This window comes from Bos indicus, chromosome 16, assembly GCF_029378745.1.
Source record: "Bos indicus isolate NIAB-ARS_2022 breed Sahiwal x Tharparkar chromosome 16, NIAB-ARS_B.indTharparkar_mat_pri_1.0, whole genome shotgun sequence".
NCBI lineage: Eukaryota > Metazoa > Chordata > Mammalia > Artiodactyla > Bovidae > Bos > Bos indicus.
The window spans coordinates 61,188,501-61,210,008 of NC_091775.1; the positions used below are offsets into that span (position 1 = coordinate 61,188,501).

At 42.1% G+C, this 21,508-nt stretch overlaps 1 protein-coding gene across 2 annotated transcripts in view; it reads left to right on the top strand.

The window, feature by feature from the left end:
* Positions 1–1,027: 1,027 nt before the first annotated feature.
* The window catches only part of FAM20B (FAM20B glycosaminoglycan xylosylkinase), a 45,083-nt gene continuing 24,602 nt past the window's right edge, over positions 1,028–21,508 (top strand). Inside the window, exons 1-4 of one of the 2 annotated variants that reach the window (XM_019976399.2) lie at positions 5,407–5,586; positions 5,682–5,796; positions 14,110–14,613; positions 20,144–20,230. In XM_019976399.2, coding sequence (XP_019831958.2) covers positions 14,237–14,613; positions 20,144–20,230 — 464 coding nt within the window. In that variant the 5' untranslated portion in view covers positions 5,407–5,586; positions 5,682–5,796; positions 14,110–14,236. Of the gene's footprint in view, positions 1,169–5,406; positions 5,587–5,681; positions 5,797–14,109; positions 14,614–20,143; positions 20,231–21,508 lie in introns of those variants that run through there. The other variant, XM_019976398.2, reaches the window with a different exon arrangement.

Sequence of the window (21,508 nt, forward strand, 5' to 3'; positions counted from 1 at the left end):
CAAAGAGTCGGACACGCCTGAGCAACTGAACTGAACTGAAAGCCCGAAGAGTCAGCCCCATCTCTCCCATCACACACCTTTTCACATGGATCAATATGCACTACAGTATTTCAGGGCTGGGAACACTGAAGTCCAAGGTTAGTATATGATGAATAAATGAATAGATATGTTATACAGTGGATGCACTGTATGGAGTCAGTGGAAAGGAGACAATTTAAGAAAAGGAAGAATCTTTAGTTCAGACTATTTACAAGGAGGGAGTTCCCTGACAGTCCAGTGGTTAAGACTTGGTGCTTTCAATCTCACAAGCCAGGCAGCAAGGTCAAAACATAACAAAATTATATATAGGGAGTCTACTGAGTGTCAGGCATTGGAAACCCAGGCACAACTGCCCTGCCCTCATAGGCCTTACAGTCCTTTGCAAAAGACAGACGTTCAGAAACTATTACAGCAAATTAGTCACACTTTTTGTTAAATGCTGCAAAATGTTAGCGGGGAGCTCTGGTCTGGTCCAAAGGAAGAACTCTCATGATGGGAAGGTTGACGTCTTTTTGGGCGAGAGGTTACTTTTGTACAGGCAGAAGTAGTGAAGTGGAGGCAAATTGGGTAAAAGAAGGAGGGAAACGGTTTCTCACAAATAGAACTTAGGGACCGCGATTTCCAGTCCCGCTGCCTGGCTGCCTATCTGCTTTACGAAAACCAGGAAGGAGAAAGCGAAGGCTAGTGAGAAGTCAATTTATGTAAGCGGGGTGGGGCGGCAGGGAGAAGCAGTAGAGGCGTGAGTCGGCGTCGAGAGAGTTAAGATGGGCCGGCCCGGGACGCAAAGGGTTAAGCAGGGCGGTCCGGAGTAGGTCCAGTAGACCCGCCCACTGGGGGCGGGACCTCGCGGAAGAAGCCCTTGGATTGGCCGCAGGGAAGGCGTTAGGCTAGGACGGTACCAACAGTCGCGAGCCGCGGAGGCGGGGGGTGGGTGTGGGACCGCCGGCTCAGCGCCGGGAGAGGTGGCCGGGGAATGGCCGGGCCGGGGGTGGGCGGGAGCCGCAGTAGCGGCGACTGGGGGCGGTGAGTGCGGCGTGGGGCTGCCCCTCCCCGGAGGCGGCGGGGGCGGCCGTGGCCGCGCCGCACCGCACCGCGCGGGCGGCCATGGAGCGAGCTTAGGGCCCTGCAGGTGAGCGGCGTGGGGGCGGGGGAGGGCGCGCGACCCCCGCCCCTGGCGAGGCGAGGCGAGGCGGGAAAGTGCGGGCCGGCCCGCGGGCGGGGCGCGGTGCGTGGCGCTCGCCGGGCGGGGGCCGTCTGAGGGCGGGGCGCCTCCCTGAGGGGCTGGGCACCGGTGCCCTGAGCGGTCCCCGAGCGGCGGCTGCCTTAGAGACCGGCCCGGGCCGGGCGCTCCGCCTCGTTGGCCCTGAGCGGGCTCCCGCCGGTCGTAAAAGCGGCTGAAGGGACGCGGCCGAGGCCGCCGCCTCCTCGGCCCGCCTGAGGCGCGGGCCTTACCTGAGGGCGCCTCGGGCAGCCGGGGGTCTGTCGAGTTGACCCACCCTTGCGCCCGGACACCGTCCCCAGAGCCGACTGGCCCCGGTGCCGCCCTCGTGTCCCGCCGAGCGCCCGTTGCGGCGGCCGGGGGTGGGGGGATCGCGCGCCCGCGGGCCCACCTCGTGGCCAGGAGGCGCGAGTGACCTCCAGGCCCGAGCGGCAGGCAGGGTAACCGTGCCTAGGGATCCGCGGTCCCCTCGGGGTCGTGCACCCCGCGTTCGCAGGAGGGCACAACTTAAGGAAATGATACGGTTGTGCGAAGTGGGTTGCGCTTGAGATTTCATTTCCGGGTGCTGTAGCCCCCGCAATTAAAAGAGAACCGAAACGTTGCCATTGATCAGCGTGAGCAGTTGTCAAGTTGCGTCCTTGATTGTTGGATCTGATAAGAGTTTCACTCTATTCAGGCTTCTGTTACCTGCAGGTCTCCCGGATAGGACGAGAAACGGTAGAGGATGTTGGAGGGAAAGTGGAGGGGACAAGACATTATTGGTCATTAAGGATTTATTAGCCCTTGAAACGGCCATATCGTCGGTTGGAGGAGTGAGGATTTATAATTCTGGGAAATGAGAAATGCTTGATACAGCGACTTGAGTCTGGGGCCAAGTATCAGTATCATCCCCACCCAGCCAAGGTTTGATTTCTCACCTTGAAAAGAAGGAATAGGAATGAAGGATCTTTTAGCTTTCAAATGGCAGGACTTTATGTAAAACTGTAACTATGATTACTGTTTACTAACAATTGCTATCCTCCTTGTGTTGTAAATTAATGCGTAAATTTCATTGGGGTTATTTTAAATTGGGCTGGAGACCTCAGTGTAGTACAGTCCTTGAATTTATGCAGGACTCATGAGCCAAGCCTTAAAGCATTTCTGCATATATTGTTATTTATCATCAAAACATACCCTTGAGAATCTGAGATACAGATGTTAAAGATGCTAAATTATTTGCCTAGCCTTCAGTTCAGTTCAGTCGCTCAGTCGTCTCCGACCCTTTGCGACCCCATGAATTGCAGCGCTCCAGGCCTCCCTGTCCATCACCAACTCCCGGAGTTCACTCAAACTCACGTCCATCGAGTCGGTGATGCCATCCAGCCATCTCATCCTCTGTGTGAGCCAGTCTAAGGTCGATTTATGTTAAATTAATAACTTTTGAAGTTTGTGAAGATGATGGACTTTGGCCCCTAGAATCATTCAGTGCAGTCAGTCAACTGGAGGTCCTTCCACCTTTGAAAGTGCTTGTCAAAAGAGAATTAAGAGGCACAGACAAGTAATTCAGTTTCTGCCTCACATTAAAGTGCAATGATAGAAATGAATGGCGGTAAAAGATGATCAGGAAATCTTGGAGCTTACAGCTTTTCTTCAGTTTGGTAAAAATGTGACATTGGTTTGTCCTGTTTCTCTGGAACTAGTTAGGAAAATAGCCATAATTTAGTTAAAGAATGAAAATTGGAAAACATGCCCAGGTACTTTGAAATAGGGAACAAACAGATCACTGTTTCTATCATGTACTCCTTAATGTCACAGAGTTACTTTATGCTGAGTTGATAATTTCTTGACTTTTAGTCCATTCTCTTGATTTCTATTTGTAGACTCCAGTTCTTTCACACAGCGTTAAAGCTTCTGCTTTTTATCTTTTCCGAATTTTGAATTTCTAAATGAAATTTTCTGTTTCTTCTACTTGCAGGGCAGTCTTCAGCTTCCTTCACTTTGTGTGACCATCATTTTAATGGCATAAACCCTGAAGCCAGATGCTTCAACTCTTGAATTGATAACTTAAAAATAGCAGCCACAGTGGTTGTCTCTTGGTGGTTGCTGCAATCTCTTTATAGAATTAAGAGGCTGCTCTTTGTATTCTCTGGCCACAGTTGGAAACAGTAAAAAGGAGACTGTCTTTTGAAGCTGATGTCAGGCCACTTTGGGACTAAGTGCCAGGTAGTCTGGAGCTGAGAAGCATGGTTACAATGTGTTTAGTTGCTAAGTCATGTCTGACTCTTCCCCCAGCTCCTTGGACTGTAGCTTGCCAGGCTCCTCTGTCCACGGGATTTTCCAGGCAAAAGTACTGTTGAGTGAGTTGCTGTTTCCTTCTCCAAGGAATCTTCCCGACCCAGGGATTGAACCTTTGTCTTCTGCTTTGGTGGGTGGATTCTTTACCACTGATCCATCTGGGTGGAAGCACAGTTATAATGAGGAACTACAGTTTAGTGTTGTAGTGATAATGACTAATGTGCTTTGTTTTTTGTACCTAACAGTGTATAGTGCATAGTAGGTATGGAGTAAATATTTGGTGGTTGAATGAATGAATGGAAAACAGTATGAGGGAGGAGGACACATCCTTGTGCGGATATTAAATTGTTTAGTTCCTCTTTACAAGGGAAAAAAAAAAAGTCAAGAAAATTGTTAGATTCATGTTGAAAGTAGTTCAGTTGAGATGGGTATCTGTAAAGGGTGTTACTTGCTGGAGCTGCCCTGAGATCTGATTATGTGATTGGGTGGTGTTCTCGCCACCAGCAGCCTGGGTACAGCTTCGTAGACTTGATCCTGCAGCCTGCTCTGACTCAGCTCACTAGCAGTTGGTCTGGTAGACACTATTTTTGCACTAGTGAAAGAACTCAAGCTCTTGGTGTTGACCATGCCAGTATCATTGACCCTGACTGTCCATCTTCTTGTCCTTCGTACTGGGGATGGGAGAGGGGATTTATCCTTCCCTGAAGTGCTTGTCATCCCACACCTGTAAATCTCTCCCTCTTTTCCTTCCTTAAACTGCCTCTGTAACCCTCAAGGACTGAGGAATTCATTGGCACAGACCTCGGATACTAAACAGAAGACCTTACTTTGCAACTGAAACCAGCTTTTGACCAACTTGTAATGTCAACTTGACTTGCTAGAGCCATCTAGGAGAGAATGTAATACAAAGCTCTCACTTGTGATTTTGTTCATATCCAGAATCAGGAGAGGGAAGGCCCAGCTCTGGACATGGTCAGTCTAGGGGGTGTATCTGTCATACTAGTATGAGATATGAAATGAAGGCTGATGCAGAAAAGAGACACTGAGCTTTGGTGTGTGTGTTTGGGAGTCTACTTTCTGGCAAGGTGATTACCCTGTGGAGGGGATGGTGTTAATTTGGGTACATTTTGAAAGGAGCTCAAGGAATATGAAATTATGAATGTGGAACAGATCCAAGTACAGGGTGAGGCAGTGAAGTCTATCATTTCATCATTGTTTGCTCTTAAATGCTGACTTTCTGCTTTATGTATCAATACCAGCGTGGGAATATGATATTACCAGCATGCGAATAGGATATTGTGTGCAAAAATCCTTTTTTGGCTATACTTTTTGTGCAGAATTTTTTACAATGTATTTTATGTTTCCTTTGCTTTTTAAACAATGTAGTTTAACCTTTGTTGATTTGAGATTACGGTTACAGACAGTAATCCTGCAGGGCTTGGAGGTGATTGACATATGTAGGTTGTTGGCCCCTTCCGCTGTTTGAATTCTTTAATTTGCTTTCAGTAGTCAGTCTGTCTCTTCTTTCAGAGGTGAAAAAGCTATGCTTTTGCTGCTGTTAGTGTCCCTGCTGCCCTTTTTAAAATTTTTTGCAGCTTCTAATCTGTGGAGGAGCAACCCAGATAACTCTGCTTCCTGAAATTGAATGTAAAACAGCTAAATAAGCTTAGTGAGGGTCTGCCTGGCTTTTCTTTATTAGTGGATGAACTTTGTGACCATTATTTTGGCTGCCCAAAGACCTTTTGTTCTCTTGTTTCTTATCGTTGCTTTAGATAGTGAATTTGCACTCTATACAGGTGCGTTTATGTCCCTGTAGTTCTTTCTGTATAAAAAAGAAAGTGATATGGAAATATCAGTGTTGGTTCTCATTTCAGAAAATATTGCCAGTAACACTTGAAAGCTTGGTTCCAGCCCTGTCGTGTATCATTCTTGGACAATGTCTTGGACCATCTCCAATCTTCCTCTTAGCATTTCCAAATCATCTTTACTCCTAGTCCCAACCAACACCAGACACCAGCTTGGCAATATCAATGGCCGTGAAAGGTGGAAGAAAGGTATATAGAAGGCAGCAGTTTAAAATTGAGTGTATAAAATTGGTATTAATATTTGATATTTCAACATTTTTACTGTATATTTGAATTCATTACAGGACTTAGTTTCCCTACATTGATTAAAAAAAGAGGTCACCTTTAAACTAAAGAGCTGAAGAAATGCTTAAAACCATAAAGGTGTTTGCCTTCCTCACTCTTCACTCCTTTTATTCAGTAAGTGTTTATCTCATGTGTCCTGAACTGTACTAGCTTACTTCTAACTACAAAGAAAGTAAAATATCCCCTGTCCTTGTGGAACTCACAGTAGGGTAGAGGAGACAGGCTGCCAAAAAATATATGTGTGTATGTATGTGTGCACATGTATTTATATTCATATATAGCAAGGGATCATGCCAGGAGCCATTCAGCCATAATTCAGCACAGACCTGCTTGGGATTCCTATTTCTAAAGTGATCTGTAGCCTGTCAGCTTGACTGACCCTAGAACATAAGGTTAAAAGTATGAGGTGTTTCTGTTGAATAAAGTTTACATACTTTTTCATATGTTCAATTTTTTACTGTTGAATGAAGTTTACATACCTTTTCAAGAATAGTAAAGATGAAAATATGAAATTTGAAGTAAATTTTTTTATTATTTGAAATTCTGTATTTCTACAGTATATAGTAATCACATTCTATTTAGCCTTAAATGATTGTTAGATCTGATAATTGAGCAGTGAAATACCTAGAACTTAGGAAAGTTCATTATACTTGGCTCATTTGAAACAATGCAAATTCTTAGGCATTTCCACAGAGTTTCTAGATCAGTGAACACTGCCTGTGTTGGTTTTTTAGAGCAAATCTCACTAGCAGTATGAGCTGAAATTTTTTTCTTCTCACTTTTCAAGAAAAATGATTAGAGGATTCCCCTGAATCAAGATTTAAATGGGACAGGTTGCAGGAATTGAATTTTTTTCAATGAGGGAGGAAACACTCTGTTGCCTGTTTCATTTTTACTCTCACATGCAGGAAGAAAGGCTGCCTTCATTAATATCTGGTGATCATTTTCTTCCTTCACAGGGAACTCTTAGAGGTTTTCACATAGCACAAGTTTATATATGTGAATAAATATTTAAGTGGAAGTGAAAACAGTGAGGGATATATAACACTTGAACCGACTTGGACTGTGTAGAAGTTCGATTTTCTCTACCCATAACTTAAGTTACTCCAGGGCTCATCTTAAAAGCTTTATTGTTCAGCCTCTTAGTCCTGTCCGACTCTTTGTAACTCCATGGACTGCAGCACGCCAGGCTTCCCAGTCTATCACCAACTCCCAGAACTTGCTCAAACTCATGTCCATTGAGTTGGTGATGCTGTCTAACCATCTCAACCTCTTCCACCCTCTTCTCTTGCCCTCAGTCTTTCCCAGCCTTAGGTCTTTTCCAGTGAGTCAGCTCTTCTCATCATGTGGTCAAAGTATTGGAGCTTCAGCATCAGTCCTTCCAATGAATGTTCAGGGGTGATTTTCTTTAGGATTGACTGGTTTGATCTCCTTGCTGTCCAGAGGACTCTCAAGAGTCTTTTCCAGCACCACAGTTCGAAAGCATCAATTCTTCACTGCTCAGCCTTCTTTATGGTCCAACTCTCACAGCCATGCTGCTGCTGCTGCTAAGTCGCTTCAGTTGTGTCCGACTCTGTGCGACCCCATAGATGGCACCCCACCAGGCTCCGCTGTCCCTGGGATTCTCCAGGCAAGAACACTGGAGTGGGTTGCCATTTCCTTCTCCAATGCTTGAAAGTGAAGTTGCTCAGTCGTATCTGACTCTTCGTGACCCCATGGACTGCAGCCTACCAGGCTTCTCCGTCCATGGGATTTTCCAGGCAAGAGTACTGGAGTGGGGTGCCATTGCCTTCTCCACTCACAGCTGTACATGACTAGAAAAACCATAGCTTTGACTGTATGGACCTTTGTCAGCAAAGTGATATCTCTACTTTCTAATGTGCTGTCTAGGTTTGTCATAGCTTTCCTTCCAAGGAGCAGGTGTCTTTTAATTTCATGGCTGCTCTAGGACATGCAAAGCTGTCACCTTTAAAACACAGATTTAATCTTCCAAACTGAAGAACATTGTGAAGGGCATTCTATTCAGCCATTTTCGTGAAATAGAAAAAGTTCATGCTTCCCATCTGTTTCACTTATGTTGAATGTGGTAGAATTGAACTTTGTAGACAAGAGAAAAACATTGGCCTCAGGCTGGCCAGATTAGTGACGTAACCTCCTAGTCCTCTGCTTCACCTGGCATCCACTCTGACGATACCTACTTGCTTACAGTCTTACCTACTCCTCAAATTTAGGGAAGTCTTTGGTTCAGAAATACAAGGTTACTAGGTTGGTAATGCAGCATATGTATTCAGCCCCGACTGTGTAAACCCAGGAGACGGCATTACCAATGAGAGTTGTTTTCTTTGCATTCTTTCTTCTCAGGAAGTCATCTTTGGGTTTTTGGTGTGGTAATAATGACCAACAAGCAACTACTATGGGTTGTCCAAACACTCGTTTTAGCACAACACACCTGGTAGTACCGTTCATTTTTAACAATTCTGTCAGTCAGGTAATAGTGTTTGTATTTCATTTTTCATTTAAGGAAATGGAGGCCCAGGGAGGTTAGCAGAAAGAAGGTGAATTAAGAACCTATTTAAGTGAAAAGGAAAACTATATGTAGATACTGATTAATGATATTATTTGTTGCTAGGTTTTGTTTTAATTGAAGACTCCCAATTGAAGATGAAAAAGAATAATATTTTGCTGCTGTAGGCGGTGGTGGCAGCACAGGAGTGGGCTGGTTTTCTGAGGATATAGAGATTTATTTAAGTAGTGAACACTTCATACCACTTAGTATTGGAGGGTTTGACTTCTTAAGCTAGAGGCTCACGATGCTAAGCAGAAAGATTTCTGAATGCCCTTTATTTTACTTATAAGAATTGTCACTAACCATCAGGAGAGACTGCATTTATTTCTAGGAGGCAGCTAATAATAATGTAGCAAAGTGCTCTAAGGTCACTACCAATTGAAAAAAAACAAAAGGACAGTGTATCAGACTCGCCCCAAGGTGAAAATATGCGTTTTTATTTTATTTTGGTACTAAAGGGTTATAATTTTTGCTATTATTTATGCTCTGACCGAAATTTAAAGGTTAGAATTTATAACCTGGGTGTGTATAGTTCTGTGAGTGTGTGGGGTTAGCCTTAATTGCTCTAAAGTTTATAAATGGACTTTAGTAAATGATCCACTTGAGGTGCTATTTTTTTCTTTTGTTACCTTTAAGAGAGTTTATTAATCCAATTTTTATTTGTACTTAAATGGTTAATTAATATATCCCAGATGGTTGATATGGACAGAGTAGACATGAAAATGTTAGGTTTACAAATTACGCTCAAATTAGTGGCTTAAGACTAAACGATTTATTTCTCATATTAGGCAGATCAGCTGGGCCCAGCTGATTGATTCTTCTGCACACATGATATTGGCTGGAGTCACATGGGTGGCTGTATTTAGGTGAGACCTCAGCTGGAACTGGAATGCCCTAAATGGCTTCACTTATGTATCTGGCTCTCAGCTGGGGTGGCCAGAAGAACTAGGGGCTGACCAGGCTTATTCAGTAGTCTAGGCTGACCGCTTTACATAGTAGCTTGGTCCCAAATGGAAGCTGCTAGGTCTCTTAAGACACCTAGCACTCGGCAACTTCCACAGCATTCTGTGATCAAAGCAAGTTACAAAGCCAACCCATATTCTAGGGAAGGAGAAATAGATTCCACTTCTTTATGGGAAGAATTGTTGGTTTCTGTCTTTGTAGACAGTCACCCAAAAACTCATAATTAAATTCAGGTCTTACCTGTTATGCTTACCAAACCTTCAGAGGTTTGCTGAAACCAGCAATGACCAAAGAAGAAGTTTATGAAATTGTCCTTGAGATTTCCACTCAGGATGAAGGGCAAGGAGATTGTGTGAGTAAATATGATAATATGCTAGTTATATAATAAATCCTACCCCCTTCAGCATCTTCTTTGTTAATCACCCTCTATGTGAAATGTTCATATTGAATGTTTTCCTTCTGGTACCTGACACTCACAAAATGTCTTGCACTCCCTTCATGTGATAAGAACTTATTTGACCATTGAATTGAAAACACAAAAAACAAGGATTACTGAAGCCTTTGTTTTTAGTTGCTTTGAACAGAAGTTGGGATTTCTTCTCTGTGACCTCAGGTGAAGTAGTGTGAGGTCTCCCGATTAAAGGGAGATTCAAGGTGGCACAGCTGCTAATGAGGTTTGGAACCTTGCTGGTGGCTTGTGGGAGCCCCTGGTAAGGAAGTAAGTGTTGGAGCCAGGTCTTTTACATACATTGAATTTTATCACACACTGGCTTACAGAACTTTGCACCAGTGTGTATTTCTGTATATGCTCCTCCAGACATCAGTCAGATTCTTGAACAGAGGGATCTAGTCTTTATATTTATACTGTGACTTCACTTTTTTCTGTAAAACCTCTATTTCCTCTCCCAAAACAATTTACAATGTAGTCATAAGTTTATTCTTACAAAACACTTACTGTATATGTAGGAGTGTGTGTGTGTGTATGTGTGTAAGAGAGAAGAATGACATATCAGCTTCCATATCAAGCCTCATTTCACTGATAGAGCTGAGAGTGAAACCAGGGTTCAATGTGAAGATTTCTTATAAACGTCTCTCTTCCACAACTCCAGTCTGGGAATTTATGCCAGCTTTTAGTGTGAAGACCACCATTAGCCCTGCCTTTTTTATATTGAACATTTTTTGTGTTATATTATTACCTTGAGTCTATTTGTTCTTTGAGGTAGGCTCTGTTCTGCATAACAGAAACATTAAAATAAATGACCATAATATAACTGGACAGTGTTAAACTGTTGGAGGCATTTATATGAGGCAGTGCAGGCATGAAATAGAGCAGACAGACTCCTGAGAATGCAAGAGAACTTTTCATGAATAATTTGGAATATACCCAGTGATGTTGTTTTTATTTCCTTAATATCTGAAATGGGGGATCCTCTTAGAAACCCGGTTTGCAGATGATATAGTATGCTGCCATTTTAAAGAAGATAATACAGTATGGAAGCTCTGTCTTGGATACTCTCCCCTCTCAAGGATATAGGAGAGGAAGGGATCACTGTAAAGAGTAAAGGAGTCTACATCATTGGAGGAAGGAATCATTCTATATTGTGTATCTAATACATTTTCCTGGAAAGGAGTCTTGCAGACTCACAGGCTTTTTGTATAAATTCCACTAAAAACTCTATATTGTCAATTTCTTGAATATCTTTGTGCTTGCCCTGTAGGCTGAGGGAGTAGCAGCTTTCCAACTAAAAGAAAACCTCTTTCTGAGCTGTCAGTATTTACTCAGAAAAAGACTATCCTCCAAAACTACCAACTAAATTGAATAGTGTCAGTAGAGAAGTATATTGCCTAAAAATGGGTAGTTGATTAAAGATAGCCAAGTTCAGGTGCCAGGTGATACACGCTCATTTGATACCAAATACAGTACCGAAGGAAATTAACAGCAGAGTCTCAAGATACTTGCAAAGCCTCATTTGCAGTGGTTTGTTCGGTTTAAGGGAAAAAAGGCATCTGCCCTTACTATGCTACGTACTGTAGGGAGTGCAAAAATAGCTAAGATCAGTAAGGAGTCAGAATTCTGAGAGAGGAATTAAGAACAATCTACAAGAAGACACTGGATATGGCAGAATGTAGTTAAGTACTGGCCCAAAGACGAGAGGTTACTGTGGTAAGGAGGGACCCGAAGTGGCTTTGAAGATGGCCCTTGAAAGCTAGACTGGGCTTTAAAGAGGAGAAGATGGGAAGAAAAGAGCTAAGAGAAATTTGGAGAGTGCTCCAGTGAGCAATGACACGTAGGGGACCGTGTTCACACTGTTTTGGCGGAAGTTGACGAGGAGGGAAGAGAGTGAGAGTGGTGCCTAGCAACATAGACTGGCCGATGCCATCATTGCTTTGCTAAGGGATTTATGGAACTCACAAATGGTGTGTGATTAGAAAAATGATTTTGCTGCATTATTCTGGATTGGAAGACCTGCAGGTCCAACAGGCTGTTCTTTCAGGGATTCAATAAAAGGTGCCCTCACTAAATGCAGTCAGTGGCTCTGGACATGCCAGGCAGTTGTTGAGAGCAGGGCCAAATTGCAGTCTTACTTGTTCTACCAGGATGTGGTGACTAATCACAAATGCAAAAACTTGTTCAGCCCCTTCAAACCTACCCTCACGGCTAACCTGCAGAGGTAAATAGTGAGGTGAGGTAACAGTTGAACCCTTCGGTCACTTAATAGGAATTTCTTAGTTGCGTAGATGAAGTATTTGCAGCCCTGAACTGATGAGTGCGTTCTTCTGTGGCCCATCAAAAGGTAATGAGATTTCAGAACTTAAAAGCACACAGGCTCAGTTTGTTTTGTCTGAATTTTGGAGCTACTCTAACTTCTCATTGCATTGGTGATTTAAAAAAAAAAAACCCCTCACTCTCCCCAACCTTTGTGCTAAACGTTTAGATATGATATGTGTATATAACATGAGGGAGGAATTTCTTCATTCTAAATGAAATGAGCAGCATCATTAGAATCTCGGGTTAACCGGACTTTAGTCCTGAGGAGGGTTTTGTAGGACATGAAAGGCTGTTCAGCTGACCCCTTATGCCAAAATAGCACCTCAGCTGGAGGTTGTTGCAGCTGGAGGGGCCAAGGAAAAGATTGCCGACACAGTGAGATTTCCACATTACATTTTACCACTGCAGCCAGAGATCTGTACTGTTGAACAGATAACTGAAGAATTTGTGTGGTTTGGGTCATGTTAGCAAAAATCTCTGAAATCTGTTCTACTAGCATTGCTGTTACCAATAATCATAGGGAACTATTTTACTGAGTTTTACACCAAATTTGATACCATCACAATTACATTTTGGATACACTTGAATTGCCTGTGTTTCAGCTAATAGTGTTACGTACTCCCTGGGAGATGATGATGCAATGGAACAGGTGGCTGGAGATAATTAGAATTTGAATTTGACTCTCACTTTGCCATCTTCCTGAAAATGAAACGGGAGTGGTTAATCACCAAGAATAAACTGCATGTCAGCAAGCTCTCAGCAAGGCGCTGCCCTTAGAACACACTGCTGCTCTAGTAGACTATCTGGGGATGTGTTTCCAGCGGTTAATAGGGGAGCAGTCTCCGGTTTGGCTGGGAGTGGCTCAGCCTGACTTGTTTGCCCCATCTTTTGTATTGGTTTTACTTCTTCAATTAATAGTTTGAGTTGTTAAATGAATTGGAGAGTGAAGCAACACCCTGTTATCTTCTTGTCATCTTTGGCTTAACCCAGCGCAGTGCTGCCTGTAGGCATACAGCAGAGCAAGCTTGTGCATGTTTTTAAAGGGCCCTCTGGAGTGGAAAGCAGCCTGTCAGCATGCAAATGAGATTGAATTTTATGTTCTTGACACCTTGGCAAAAAAATCTTGTATTTGGAATCTTTCAGCTTGAGAACTGGCCAGTGTGGTGGGCCCCCACAGGAAGCACTTCTTTAGGTCTGTAGCATAAGTATCTTTGTTACGTGCCTGACCAGTCCAGATGTAGTCATGTTGCTATAGTACCAGGTTTCATTAATTTTCTGGTCATGTTCTCCTAATAGCCAGATGGTATAGGGATATGTTTTTCCTTTGCTTAATTTATCCAGATTTGATTATCCATATTTTATAGGATTTTTAATTTTGAAAAATAATTAGAAGACTGATAAGTAGAGATTCATGTCTGGGTGTTGTATTTCAGTATGTGAGCAGCAGATACGACATGTTTAGGCTTGCTGGGTATTTGAATTCAGAGAGGGAGTTATTACTCTCCTCTGTACCCTCTTTGGTGGAGAAGGAAATGGACATCCACTCCAGTGTTCTTGCCTGGAGAATCCCAGAGACAGAGGAGCCTGGTGGGCTGCTGTCTATGGGGTCACACAGAGTCGGACACGACTGAAGCGACTTAGCAGCAGCAGTAACAGTACCCTCTTTTTGGCGTTTTTTAAGAGTTCTTGTCTTATAATATGTCGTAATACTTGTACTTGGAGACAATAACTGGAAAGTTACCAAATACTGGTAGTTTTGGATAATCAAAAGTCATTTATGGGTTTTGAAAGGTAAAATGAAAGTTAAGGAGTTATGCATATCTTAGTGTTTAACTTTTTTGTGCTTTTTCTCATTGTTTTGGTTTCTAAGAATTGGTGGCCATCCAAATGGCTCCGGAATGGCTCTGTACCCTATTAAAACAGGAGTATTTGCTTTAAAATTTTCAGTGTACCTGGTTCTTAACTGTTACATCCTTCCTTAGACCAGTTCATTCTAAATTATTGGGTCTTCTCAGACATAGGATTAGTCCAGCTAAAAGAGTGAGCAATCTCTTTGAGGCTTGTGAAAGATTCAGGAGTGGAAGGACAGAATTTCTGAATGAACTGTACTTTATACTTGGGCTTGCAGGAATTGTGGGAGGCACCTCAGTGAAGAGATGGACCAGTGTGTATAATCATGGAGTCTCCTTGCTGACCATCACCACCTGCTCTCCTTGATAAGTGAGAGTGGTCGGGGAGAAGGAAAAGAGGTCAACATGAAGCTAAAGCAGCGAGTCGTGCTGTTAGCAATTCTCCTTGTCATCTTTATCTTCACCAAAGTTTTCCTGATTGACAACTTAGATACATCAGCTGCCAACCGGGAGGACCAGAGGGCATTTCACCGAATGATGGCAGGCTTGCGGGTGGAGCTGGTGCCCAAGCTGGACCACACCTTGCAGTCTCCCTGGGAGATTGCAGCCCAGTGGGTGGTTCCCCGGGAAGTGTACCCTGAAGAGACACCAGAGCTGGGAGCAATCTTGCATGCCATGGCCACCAAGAAAATCATTAAAGCTGATGTGGGTTATAAAGGGACACAACTGAAAGCCTTACTGATACTTGAAGGAGGACAGAAAGTTGTCTTCAAACCTAAGCGGTAAGTCTTCATCTTGGAAGTTATCTGTGCTGTTTGGTTCTAACCTGGAATTTGTTTGAGTGCTCATCTCCCTCTCCTACTATTCTGTTCAGTAAAATGGGAGGCAGAGACACGAAGGTCTCTGAAGTCTTTTCTAGCCCTTAATGTTCCATGTTTCTTTGAGTAAGGGAAACTTGCAGGAATATGTTTTGGTACCAAATTAGATTGAACACTTTACAGTGAGAGCTGTCCTTGATTTCTAAATTTATCAAGTCCTATGTGCCAGATGTTAGAAGTACAAGATGAATTGGTTAGGAAATAAGCAACTTATCACCATAAGTGTACAGTTAAAGACCAGATAACCACGTGTCAGAAATGCTGTGGAGTAGGAGTTACCCAGAGTTGGAGTGAGTTTTGGATGAGTAACTTAAGTCCATTTTAGTGCTAAAGTTAAGATTCTTTCACTTGAGCTTTGGTTTTGTTTTAATTAATAGACTTTATTTTATTTTACTTTATTTTAGTAATTTTAGGTTTGCAGAAAAATCGAGGGGAAAGTATAGAGCGTTTCTATGTATGTCCTTCCTCCTCCTCCCCAGTCTCTTCTATAATTAGCGTCTTCCATCAAATTAGTACCTTTGTTACAATTGATGAGCCAATATTAATTTATTAACTAAAGTCCATAGTTAAAGTTTACTCTTTGTGCTGTATATTCTGTAAGTTTTAATAAACTTATAATGACAAGTATTCACCGTTACACCATCATAAAGGACAGCTTCCTGGACCTCAGAGTCCCCTGTGTTCTGTCTCTTCATTCTTCCCTTCCTCCCTCTGAGTCCCTGGCAACCACTAATCTCTTTAGTGTCTCCATGGTTTGCCTTTTCTAGAATGTCATATAGCTGGAGTGATAACCTTTTGTAACGTTTTCAGATTGGCTTCTCTCCATGTTTTTTAAGGTTCCTTTGTGTCTTTTTGTGGCTTGATGGCTCTTTTTTTTTCCCCTGAATAATATTCCATTGTGTAGATGTACCACAGTTTGTTTATTCATTCACTTACTGAAAACTGTCTTGGTTGCTTCCAAGTTTTGGCAGTTGTGAGTAAAAATTCTATAAACATTCATGTGCAGATTTTTGTGTAGATAAGTTTTTAGCTCATTTGGGTAAATACCAAGGAGCATAGTTGCTGGACTATATGGTGAGAACATGTTTAATTTTGTAATAAACTACCAATCTGTCTTCCAAAGTGGTGGTTCCATTTTACATTCCCATCAGCTGTGAGTGAGAGTTCTTGTTATTCCACATCCTCGTTAATGTTTGGTGTTGTCTGTGTTTTGGATTTTGGCCATTCTAATGTGTGTGTAGTAATACCTCGTTTCTTTTGCCTGTTTTAAGCAGAGAACTGAGCCATTTTAGTTGCCTCAGTCCAAATTTGAACTGGAGAAAGAGCTAGTTCGTATACTATTAGACAGTGATCTCTTTGGACTTCTCTAAGGATCTACAGAGAGAATTTGTGTGGCAGTTCTATAGTATAATTATTTTTTAAGTTTTCTGTGTGTATATGAATTTGAAATAGGTTAACATGATGGTAATCTATATTCTTTTGACAGGATTTAGTTACCAGTGCATTTTCTCAAAATTTGTAAGGTCTGAAATTATCTGTGGACTAAACATTTTTTTCATTCCTCAGTGGAGCTTTGGAGAGAATTATAACATATAACTTGGGGTCTCTTGCTGGAGTGGGAGAAGAAACATGGGGTGATGATATGCAGAAACTTACTGTGATCAGAGTAGTTGGCTCAGCTCTCTTCATGACCCAAATATCAGTAGATAATAGGCAGCCAGAGAGCTAGTATATTGGGATTCCAGAAATGGAAGGGATCTGCATTTGCCTGGAACTGGGAGGCATGGTGTGTGGAAGATGTGGAAATCAGGTAATGTGGGAAAAGCATGGTTATGTGGACCTTGAATCTAATTTCTGTTGCATGCACACTGTTTGCCAGGTGTTACACTAAGTACTTTTTGTATGTTAACGCTTTTAGCCTTCGTCACAACCGTGGACAGTTACGGTGCTTATTTCCAGAACCAGAAACTGAGACGTGGAAAGAGTAACTTGACAGGGTCAGCTTGCAGTAACTAATGGAGCTGGAATTTGGATCCGTCAGAGTGTGAGCAGCTGGTGTTCTGCCACACACATGTGAGCCTCTCACATTTGTTTGTCTTCCTGTAAGAGAGATGACATGGATCATCCATTTTCAAAAATTTGCTAGCTTCCTTTTGAAATGTGATCCTTGACCTCTTGATTTGTCGCCTGAGCCATCAGCAGCATAAGCAGACTGATGGAAAGAAAGCAAACTAAAAACAAGAATTAAGTTCATGTAAAGAGATGAATTGCAGGCAGTTTGTGTTTAAGTAAAAGGATACCCTCTTCATACCCACTGTTTATACACCGGGGAATTAAAGGTGAAATGGGGCAGCAGGAAGTGAAGGCAGATGTTACTGACGGTGTGCAACGTTAGTGTTAGTTTAGGCGCTTTGCAGATAGGTCTGCAGTGTTCAGACAAGTTGTAATATAAATGGAGGGTGGAAGACGCCAGACTGGTGAGAAGGGGAAGTGGCAGCAGATAAATGCATAGGCTAACATTAGTCACTGATGCTTCGTCTCGTATCTCTTACTACCACTGCAGTCTTCCCATTACGTTCCTCTTCCAGACCATCCTGAAAACTACTTTCATTCTTCTCCCAAATACCCATATCATCACTGTGCTCCCCAGCTTTAAAACATCCAGGGATTCCCATTACTCACCAGACAAAACCCAGCCTCTGCAACCTAATGGCCAAGCCTCTTACAGCCTGGCCCTCCTCTCTATACCCAGCCCTTTATTCTTGTCAAGGCAGCCCCTTCATCTCCCATCATCTCCCAAATAGCCCTTGTCTATGCCCGGCTCCGGGGATGTTCCTCCCCCACCCCCTGCAAGCTGTCGAGGCCCCTACAGTGGGTGGTAGCACCCTACTCACTGCACACACTGACCTGGGCTGATTATACCTGGCGCTCTCGCAGGCTGGGGAAAGTGGGTTCACATTTAAGTGCTTGTAGAAATTGCTCCAGTCCAAAAACACCCAGCAAATTGCTATTCTGACCCCAGGGGCCTCTGAGACTATTTAGTCCTAGTGTAAGTGCAAATTAATGTCCTTGGTCACATTCTGATGTCCTTCACCAGGAGGATAGGAGTGATTTATCGGCAGTTACTGTATGAATTTCGTTGTTCTGTCAGTGACTTAAGATGGATCGCTCTGTTTAGAGGAGGATCTAAGTCCTTCCTGCTGAGTTGAGACGTGCACCTTTCTTTAACAGCCACTTGTGGTTCAGCATTTCTGGAGCCTGGTTGTCCATGTCCTCCTGTCAAAGATGGAAGATTTGTATAGTGCATGAAATATACAGGAATACAGCCATGCCTTTATTTGCACATTTTGCCTTACATTATTATAAAAGTAATTTTGTTTTTTAATGTAGCTGTATCTTTTCTGGAAGTACATTGATTTTCATAGACAAAAACTACAGTTATGGTGGGAAAAGAACAAGCTGGCAAGGGCCCAGAGCTTGGGAGAAGTGAAGGATCATAGGAAGTGTTGAAAGGGACCTTGGTGATCAACTAGTCTGACTACTCATTTTACTTCTGGGAAAAGTGAAATCCAGGGTTCTGACTTTCATGTTTCACAAAAACCAAATGTGAACTGAGGATTCAGCCCTTTGGACTCCAGTGCAGTTCTTTCATTTGGTTCCTCTTCCTTTCCCATTTCCTTCCCTTCCTGTTTCTCCAGCCCACTCCCAAAGTTTCTGAATTTTTCTAGGGTTTTACATTTCATTATGTGCAGACTTCCCATGTTCTGGAAAGTTCTCTAACATTTCACTGAAAGGAGTGGACTGCATATCACCACAGTCTTCTGTGGCTCCGGTGGAGTCCTGAGAAATAAAGTATTCCAGGCCTGTCACCGGCAGCTGTAGTGGAGAGAGAAATGCTTGAATAGTGTCAGCTTTCACTGCAGTCCTATTTAAAAACTGAGACTTTTCATTTGGAGGTAGCAGGTGTAATCCTAGGCAGCCTAAATGATGCTTTGACACCAGAAACAAAAAAATACATATGAGTATATTGACCAGGCTAAGAAGAAACTGGTGTCCAGCCAGGTGTTGAGGCATGTCTGTCTCCTCACATAAATGTTTCATTGCTTTGACTTGAAAATGTGTTTTATGAACATGGTTTCACTTTATATCCTGTGGTCATTTATGTTGAAGGTCACTGCCTTGTATAGTACTGTTTCCCACTTCCCCATGGCCATTTCAGCATTGGAGACCCAAGTGACCTTAGTGGAGTGGCTCCTCTTCACATCATTCTCAACTTATTTCTGTCTTGTAAAGCCTACTAGGTCTCCTTTTGATTCAGGAAATGCAAGTGAACAGTAGAAGTCATAGATGAATTGTGTTCAGTTCTTCCCATTAGCAAGTTTAAGTTGTATCTCTTTGTATAATTAGTAGAAAGAAATATGCCAGTTTTCATTATCCTTCATTTATGTCATGCATGTGATGTAAATCATCGGAGTGGTGTTTGAGATGAAAGACATCTTTGTTGTTGTTTAGTCGCTAAATCATGGCTGACTCTTTGTAACCCCATGGACTGCAGTGCGCCAGGCTCCCCTGTTCTTCACCGTCTCCTGGAGTTTGCTCAAATTCATGTCCACTGAGTCAGTGATGCTATCCAACCATCTCATCCTCTGTCGCCCCCTTCTCCTCCTGCCCTTAATCTTTCGCAGCATCAGGGTCTTTGCAAAGACATCTTAGAACTTGCTTTTTGGTCCAGCCCCTAATATTATCAATAAGAAATCTAAGACCCACAGAAAAGAAGGGTTTTACTCAAGGTTATCCAGGCAGGTAATGACAGAGCTTTACCTAACTCTCACTGCAGTCCAGTATTCCTTCCACTGCATCATCATAAACTTAAAAAGAGAATAATTATTCAGATAACTTTAAAAATTTTTTCCTTTTCCTACTTATTTAACAAAACCTGAAGCATATCAGGACCATTGTTTTCCCCAAGAAATTTAAACTTCTCTAATAAGCCTTACCATAGCCATTCTGGTAAGCAAGACCTTTTAATTACATATTTGTCTTCATTATTTCAGTTTAGTCTAATAGACAATTCAGTAGACATTTATTAAGCACCAACTATAGACTTAGCACTGTGCTGAAGATACAAAGAGTTCAGAAAAGTACCTTCTAGTTTTACTTAAGCTACGTTGAAAGTCTTCAGGAGGGGTAGAAATAACATCTGTGTTTTATTCATAGAATGGTTGCAGAGGTAGATGTATAATTCTAGTTTTCTTCTCCACTTCTTCTTCACATCATCTACTGGTGACCCATGCTAACCCATGACTGTTCTCAGGGTTGACAGAGGCCACTAGAGTGAATCAGGCTTGCAGAGTTTCTGTTCTGCCTCTTGTACTGTCACCTCTGGTACTGATGTAATTCATGTCTACATCTGTGCTTCCCATTTGCTCTGCAGGTATAACCGGGACTATGTGGTAGAAGGGGAACCATATGCTGGTTATGATAGACACAATGCAGAGGTAGCAGCCTTTCATTTGGACAGGTATGTGCGATCACAGTGGGTTACATTCGTTTTATTTCCTTTTAAAAATATCTTGGAGAGGACTTGTGGACTCCTTTCAAAGAAGTGTAATTAAAAAAAAAAGTGTAATAACTTTGACTTGTTAACTTACTTTAGATAACTGATTGCTTCCACTAAATTTGTATGAGTGCCTCATTACTTGGGTAAATAAAATGGCAAGAAGAAAACCAAAGTTTGACTTCACATCCCTAAATTGAACTGGTCATTAATTGGGCCTGGCAGTCCTGGTTTTTGTTTTGTTTTGATTTTGTTTTTAAGTAATACTCATTTATCCTCATATGCTGGAAACATAACATGACATATATGTAAATATTATTTTCCTTCATACAAAATATGCACAGCTTCAATAACCAGGATAAATGTGAATTCTAAATGTGTAAGTTAATGAGGAAAACTTAATACTTTTTAAGCTGGTTATTAGTCAGGATTCTTGTAATTGAATTGTCTAGTGTCCCAGTTGCTCCTTTTGATCAGATCTTTAATCAGGGCATGTTGATAGACTTTAAAAGAAATTATTCACTATATTTTTTTAATGAATCTATAAGGAAACTAGAAGAAAATAAAGATGAATTTTTGTCTTTTTTCAGGATTAGGGAGGATTTTATAGGTATAAAAGCAATAATTTAAAAATCACAAAGAGGGACTTTGCTCGTGGTCCAGTGGTTGACTCTGTGCTTCCATTTCAGGAGGGCATGGGTTTGATCCCTGTTCAGGGAACTAGGATCCCGCATACTGCAGCCAATAAAGAGATTAAATTTTTAAAAACTCAGTAGATTCAACTAAAAAAAAATTTAACTCATATGTCAAAAAACGTAAAAATTTAAAAGCAAACTAACTTGGGAGGAAAATACCTGAATCCAATATATAATCTAAACATTAATAGCCTTAATATATAAGTTTATAAAATCTTATATATACTCTAAAACACTAGTAGAAATGGTTTAAGAACACAGTTGGCTGAATAGAAATTACTGATTGCTAGTAAATATGACAGAGGGAATTCATATTCACCAGTAAAAAAAAAACAAATCCAGATAATTCCTGGTTGTCCATCGGGTAGGACGCCTCTCTTGTGGAAAGGTCAGGTTTAGTCCCTGGTTGGGAAACTGAGATCCCACAAGCCACAGAGTGCGACCAAACAAAATCCAGTGAAATAAGGGGTACTGTTTTCTCCTACTGAAAGTGACAGAGATTAGAAAAAAGATAGTACTTTATTGGCAGGAATAGATTGGCATCTAT